Raw genomic sequence first — 6771 nt, 5'->3', positions numbered from 1 at the left:
CTCAATAAGGTCAATAAGAAAATGGTGGGTGGCTATAAAAGTTTGTTTTATATGTCAGGGACATTATTAGTATGTTTTTGTGAACCTAGTTATTGTCCAGGGGTATGACTTCTGGATTATGGGATGTGATAGATCTCCTATTCACTCTAATTTCAGCTCTGGGGTGTGTATTTTATTTTACTTTACAATCTATCCTCACGATGTGGCCAAGTGGAACACCAACAGCCTGCCAAAGTCCCTACACATTTACTGATAAAGACAGATAAACAGATTCCTGCAACTTCACAATTATGTGAGATGGGAGACATAAACCTAAGAGCATCTAGGCCTATATCTGTCCCGAGATCCCCATATTTTTGTTTTGTTTCTCTTCACTCGCAGCATCAGCATCTTCCATTGAAGGAAACATTGTTTGGAGGATTGGGTTTATTTTATTTTCCTCTTAAACAATCCAAACATAGTCATGGGCCAGTGGTATAAATACTATTATTGCTGTGGAAAAAGAGACTAAAACAACTCTCATATGAATTCTAATCAGTCCAATATTTACTGTTCACTACTGACTGGGCAACTCCCATTTTTCTCATCAACTGTTAATGGTAGGGGTAAATAGATCCGTAGACCTGGGAAACTTGCACTGGGCAAACACCTGGAACTGCCTTTAAAATCACAATGATCAGCAGATCCCTTTTACACTTGCATCAGTGCCAAGAAAGGATCCTTAATGTAATTTACATTGGTCGCTAAATACGATGGACTAACACTAAATTATACACGTGTTGGGCTCATTAAGATGTTACTTATAAATATTGTAAAGTACCATGCATCTCTACTGTAGAATACCTAACCAGAATAACAGCATCGAAAATTACTGGGAGGAGTCCACCTCAAGGGAAAAATTGAACCGAAGGGGGAGGCTTAAATAGCCCAAATGAGTAAAATAAATAATTAATAGTATTGATTTAATTCAGTACTTGATTAAAATTGCTGAATAAATCTATTGATTGACTGAAATTTGTATCCAAAAATAGTGGAGGCTTCCTGAAGTCACCTGTCTCACCCCTGCAAACAAATGGTTTAGTCCTTGCTGCTTGTTTCTTCTGTTATCATAATCAAAGTGCCTGGCTGACTACACAAGAAGTGGTGTTCAATCAGGACAGCAACATAAAGTGAGGGAGTGAAACAAGAAAAGTAATAAAGGAAAGAAAAAGAAAGCAAACAGAGGACAGACACTGCTGACAGATGTCTTTCCACAGAAAGGTGAGTCAAGCAAGTTTATTACATCACGCTGGCTGTCTGTGTTTCAGATTCGTCGGATGTGTCGGATGTGTCGGATGTGTGTGTCGGTAGTGTGTGTGCGTGTGTGTGTGTGTGTATGTGTGAGAGAGAGAGAGAGAAAGAACCTATTGTCCTTCATCTGACATTTTTTACATTAACTTTTTATAAAACATTTGTGAGGTTTCATTTTTTTCGATTGTTAATGTGAATATATGGACAAAGCACTCTCACTTGTTTATGATGTTTCATTTACCTTTACAGAGATCTATTTGGGGATATTGACATTATTTTTCTTTTGATTTTAGTTAGGTGTATTTTACAAGTTGTGTTGCACCCTTGTATCACCAGTTCATCGAACATAATCTGATTTTAAGTTTAAGAAAATATGAACACCAGGGATGAAACTACAACATAATATCACAGATTGAGAAAATCAAGCCAGTAGGTCTGTTCGTGTAGTTATGGAAAAAGAATCAGCAGGAAAGTAACAAGAGCAGAACTTAAAAGTTTTTCCCATAGTTGTGTGCTTTGTTGTCAGTGATGTCTGATGATGTTGTTGTGCTGAACAGAAAGTGTGTTCCTACTCCGAATAAGCATCCAAACAACAGCTGAGGGTTGTGAAGAGGCAGCCACCTGCTGCAGTGTCCTCCCACCACTACTACAGCATCTGGCAGAGAAGTCAGAGAGGCGGAGGAGACTCGATCTGAGGCAGCAGAGACGATCCACTGACCTGACAGCAGACAGGACCTCAGCGGTAAGAAACACTTTTGTTTCTTTTGTTCAGGGGAAGACAGAGAAGTTAAATTAAAGCATGTAACTGTAATGTTTTGAGTAGCCATTCACTGTTTGAGCAGTGTAAAGCTTTCATTGCTATATAAGTGGTCAGCAACCTTTTCAAGCCCAGGATCACTTTTTAATTCCAAATGTAATAGTTTTTGCAATTTGTGGTGGTTACAACATTTTAAAATGCATGTTTCTGACATAATTTCAACAGGTAAATGTTAAAACTAATAATATTTTCTGTTTATTGTTCAAGGAAACACAACACTGTCTATGACACAAACGTATTTACAACACTTTCAAAGTGAAAGCATTCCAACGTTTCACTTTATGAATCCATTAATTTGGTCTAACGGGGCTTTGATTGTTATCGATAGATCGGAAGATGCGCATCCTCATACCGAAGTGTCCTGGTGTTTAGTTTAGTACATAAACTGACTTGTTTTGAATACAACTCTGCTGTGTGAACAACAGACAACGAACACAGCTCATCTGCGACGCAACCCCAGCCAGTGAGCTCAGAGTTTGTGGGATTGACAGGGAAGACTGCGAGATAGATCGTTAGATCAGGATCGACCGGTTGGCGACGACGGATCTTAATTGATGGTGCGTGTTTGTTTTGTCACACGATTGAAAGAATGAATTGCATTACACAATACTTCATTACAAAGGGCATCACAGTTACACAGAAAGGTTCACAATAAGGTGCAGGAGATTCCAATTTAGCTGGATCTATTTTGTTATTATGACAGCAATACAAATTTTATAAAAAATTACCTTTGTATTTTCAATTGAGGCTACAGACATGTGATGTTCTTATATGGATGATTGAATAAAGAATTGGATCAGTCCCAGTCACTGTAAGTTGCAACTCCAGCTGAATTCATCTTGTTAAACGCATTGAAAAAAACATTAGAAAAGCTGAATCTTTATCATGGAACCAGATAAGATCTAAAGTGTTTCTCAACCTCAGTTTCCTGCCACATATCAACACTCTGTAAGTTTCTGTGTTTTTCAGCATCATTTATTTTATTTCTGTCACAGCAGGAGGAGGTGTAGCCACAAATGGAGCAGCAAAATCTGATCAACAGCACGGAGAGCAACTGCTCGTCCATAGATGACTTCCGCAACCAGGTTTATTCCATATCCTACAGCATCATCACTTTGCTGAGCCTCACTGGGAACGGCTTAGCCCTGGTGGTGCTGATCAAGACGAACCGCCAGAATTCCCCCTTCCACGTCTACATGATCAACCTGGTTGTGGCTGATCTGCTGTGTGTGATGACGCTGCCACTGCGAATTATCTACTATGTCAGAGGGGGCATCTGGAGCATGGGGAATTTCCTCTGTACCTTCAGCTCCTATGCTCTCTATGTAAACCTCTACTGCAGCATCTACTTCATGGTCGCCATGTCGATCACGCGTTTCCTGGCCATTGTCTATCCTGTGAAGAACCTGCAGCTGATGACAGTGAACCGTGCTCGCCTGGTGTGTGCTGGCATCTGGGTGTTTATCTGTCTTTTATCGTCTCCCTTCCTCATGAGGGGTCAATATATAGACACTACCACAAATACAACCAAGTGCTTCGATGCTCCGAACGGTGAAGTCGGTGATAAACTCCAAGTGCTGAGCTATTTGTCTCTGGTGATAGGCTTTGTCCTGCCATCACTGGTGATCCTGCTCTGCTATGCCGGCATTATCCACACCCTAGTGTCTCGCTCCCGACTGTCTCGCACCCTTTCTGCTCAACAACAGCAGCGGGCCATGGGCACAAAAGCCATTCGAATGATTGTCATCGTCTTGTTGACATTCACGATCAGCTACATGCCTTACCACGTGCTGCGCACCGTCTTCCTGTCCCGGGTTCACGACAGCTGCCAGGAGAGGATCAAAATGCAGAAGTCTGTCGTGGTGACACTCTGCCTGGCCGCTGCCAACACGTGCTTCGACCCACTGCTGTATTATTTCTCTGGAGAGGGTTGTCGCAGCCGCTTTTTCTCCTGTGCTACTCGGTCACAGCCCCAGAATCTGAGAGAAACCACCCGAAGGTCAGTTAACTCCCAACAGACAGGAAGTCGTCAAGCATCAATGTCAGGATATGTTACAGGAAAGAGTTCAGGATGACCTGTTGCCTCATTAGTTGTCAGGGAAAGTGTCAAGAAGACCAGATGTAAGATAACGTACGACAGAAATAGATTTAACAGATTTTACTTTGTCGGCTCATGAACAGAGTATTTATACATTTTAGTTACAAGTCTCAAGAGACTGAGAATGATATTCTAAAGAGGAGAGATTGTTTGATAATTATAATTATTATTTTTACAAGGATACTTGCCAGTATTCTTATGTCACTATCGTATAATGACAATTGAAATAAACAGTTTATCAATGTATGTAATGTATCGTGGATTATGTTTTAATAATTATTTTTATTTGGATTGCCTTTGCCTTGAATGGGTGGTTAGAACCTTTTTCCTACTTTTTCTTACATCATTTTTATTTTTATGAATTGTATATGTGGCATTGTAACATTGTATCTACCACAGCTGTATTTTTTATCATCAGTGTTTGTTATTGTGTTATTGTCACTGTTTTTCACTGCCATAACCATTTATTTAGCCATCCATCCATACCACTTATCCTTTGAGGGTCGCAGGGAGGGGGATGTGCACACTGGACAGGTCAATTTAGAGACTCCACTTATCTTTACGCCAACCTGTATGTCTTTTGACTGTGGGAGGAAGCTGGAGAACCTGGTGAAATCCCACATAAACATGGGGTGAACATGCAAACTCCACTCAGAAGTGGTTTTTGACCCATGGCCCTGCTTGCTGCAATGCATCCGGTTCTGCCCTTGTCTTGGCAAGTTATTTGTAATTTCCCTTTTTTATTTTACGAGGCTTAATATAATTCCTCATGGTTGTTATGTTTACTTAAACTAAACGGGATCGTTTTGTTTTGTGCTGCTGATTTTTGTTCACTCTGTATTATTAATATTACATAACAAACCTTTTATGTAAAGTAATAAGCTGGGGGAAAGTGTTGGGTGCATGTACTCTACAGGAGTAGTTCAGAATAAAATGGTTAATAGGCTTTCTTTGCCAGATTTAGATGTATAATTGATACATATCACTCAGTAATATGAATATGAAGTGGCAGCCACTGGCTGTTTAGCTTAGCACAATGCTTTTAAAGAAGCTGAAGCTCCTTAATTAGCATGTTGTTTATCTGGCCCTATTCTGTATATGAAGTCAGGCAAACTGTTTCCACTTATTGTTCCATGTTAAGCTAATGGAATGCTGACAGAAGCTTCATATTCATGTGAGTGGTAACGATCTTCTCATCTGACTGTATGTAAAAAAGTTATTTAACTGCTGTTGTCCTCTGAACTGTTATTTATAATAATTGCCTTAATATATAATGCAATATATGTTAGTTTCTTATATTAGGTCTGTATATTAAAAGCTGCAACTTAATTAAACATTTCTTTATATATGCTGACAATAATGTTTTATAGAGCAAAACCACAACAAAATTGAAGCCATTGAAATATCTTCGCTCCTTGTTCCAGAATCTGGGAAACACAAATGAAAATGGTCTTGGGAGTTATTTATTTTTGTGCAAGGATAAAAGTACCAGAGAGTATTCCTTTGAGAGATTGGATCAAAATAAAACTAGCAAAATCTGAAAAGTTGAATAGTTACCAGATTTTGAAGTTAAAGTTGGAGGGCTTCATGTAAATTGTCTTTGCTGCATGTTTTCTTATCAGACGAATATATGGCTTTAAAATCCCTTATCAAGATCAATAAAGTCCACAGAAAGGCTTCTTGTCTGAACAGCTTGAGTCGTCACACATTAGCTAGAGCTGCATTTTTAAGTCATTTTGATAATGCTGCCATCTCCTGGTACTTTGGATTGTCACAACACCATTCAAACGCATTGACAAAGGTAAAGGTCCATCCCCAAACATATCTCAAAAAGCAAGTTCATGGTAATTAAATAACTTTTTCACTGACCAATTTATCAAGTTTATGGTGCCAAAATACCAATTATTTATTATGCTAGAGACAATCAAAACAATTTACATGAGGTAGCTTTACATGTTAATTCAATACTTTACATGTTAATACAATACCTTTATGATTAAATTGTAATATGAGCAAAAAAAACTTAAACTTTTTACTGTGAAGCTGCAGAGTGGAAAAACAAATCATTAATAAAATCACCTATGAATGAAATAACATTCCTTGTCTTGTATTCAATTGCAACCCTCTATTTATTTGCCTTATCTACTGTATGTTGATTATTTGCCTATCATGTTGTTGACTTTTCATCTTGTGGTGTATAAAGTGATGAGGACAAAAATGGAAATAAACCTTTGGGCATCTTCGTGTTTATTATTTGCGCTTCCTAAGTATTAACTGTGGTGCTGTGTTGTATATGTTTTTAATCATGTTACTAAATGTATTCATTAATTTACTAATTCCAGTCCAGTCGCGGAAGTCTGACTGTATGATGAGTTTGACACTTTGTCCACTGAGTGTCACACCAGCACATATTAATAATAGCAGCTTCCTCAAATGATTCAACACTGATCATTTTCTCCATTGCTGCTCGCTTCTCCACATCTCAACGAGTTGCTTATTTTATTCCTCGAAGTTGCGGTGAACATTCACCATCTGAGTTCATGCTGAATGTATAAGATATACAGTA

General features: G+C 38.7%; 1 protein-coding gene across 3 annotated transcripts; it reads left to right on the top strand.

The window, feature by feature from the left end:
• The first annotated feature begins 1112 nt into the window (after window positions 1-1112).
• On the top strand, window positions 1113-6299 carry cysltr1 (cysteinyl leukotriene receptor 1). Of its 3 annotated transcripts, none has more exons than XM_053429495.1 (4): window positions 1113-1260; window positions 1848-2032; window positions 2533-2664; window positions 3106-6299. In XM_053429495.1, the coding sequence occupies exon 4, from the start codon at window positions 3124-3126 to the stop codon at window positions 4180-4182; it is 1059 nt and encodes a 352-aa protein (XP_053285470.1). In that variant the 5' UTR covers window positions 1113-1260; window positions 1848-2032; window positions 2533-2664; window positions 3106-3123; the 3' UTR covers window positions 4183-6299. The 3 variants fall into 3 exon arrangements, with proteins under 3 accessions (XP_053285470.1, XP_053285469.1, XP_053285472.1); XM_053429494.1 differs by having other exon boundaries at window positions 3103-6299; XM_053429497.1 differs by lacking the exon at window positions 2533-2664 and having other exon boundaries at window positions 3103-6299.
• Window positions 6300-6771: the final 472 nt, after the last annotated feature.

The sequence above is a fragment of the Pleuronectes platessa genome, chromosome 8 (assembly GCF_947347685.1).
Source record: "Pleuronectes platessa chromosome 8, fPlePla1.1, whole genome shotgun sequence".
NCBI lineage: Eukaryota > Metazoa > Chordata > Actinopteri > Pleuronectiformes > Pleuronectidae > Pleuronectes > Pleuronectes platessa.
The sequence above is the reverse complement of the archived record's forward strand: the minus strand, read 5'-3'. Positions and strand labels throughout refer to the sequence as shown.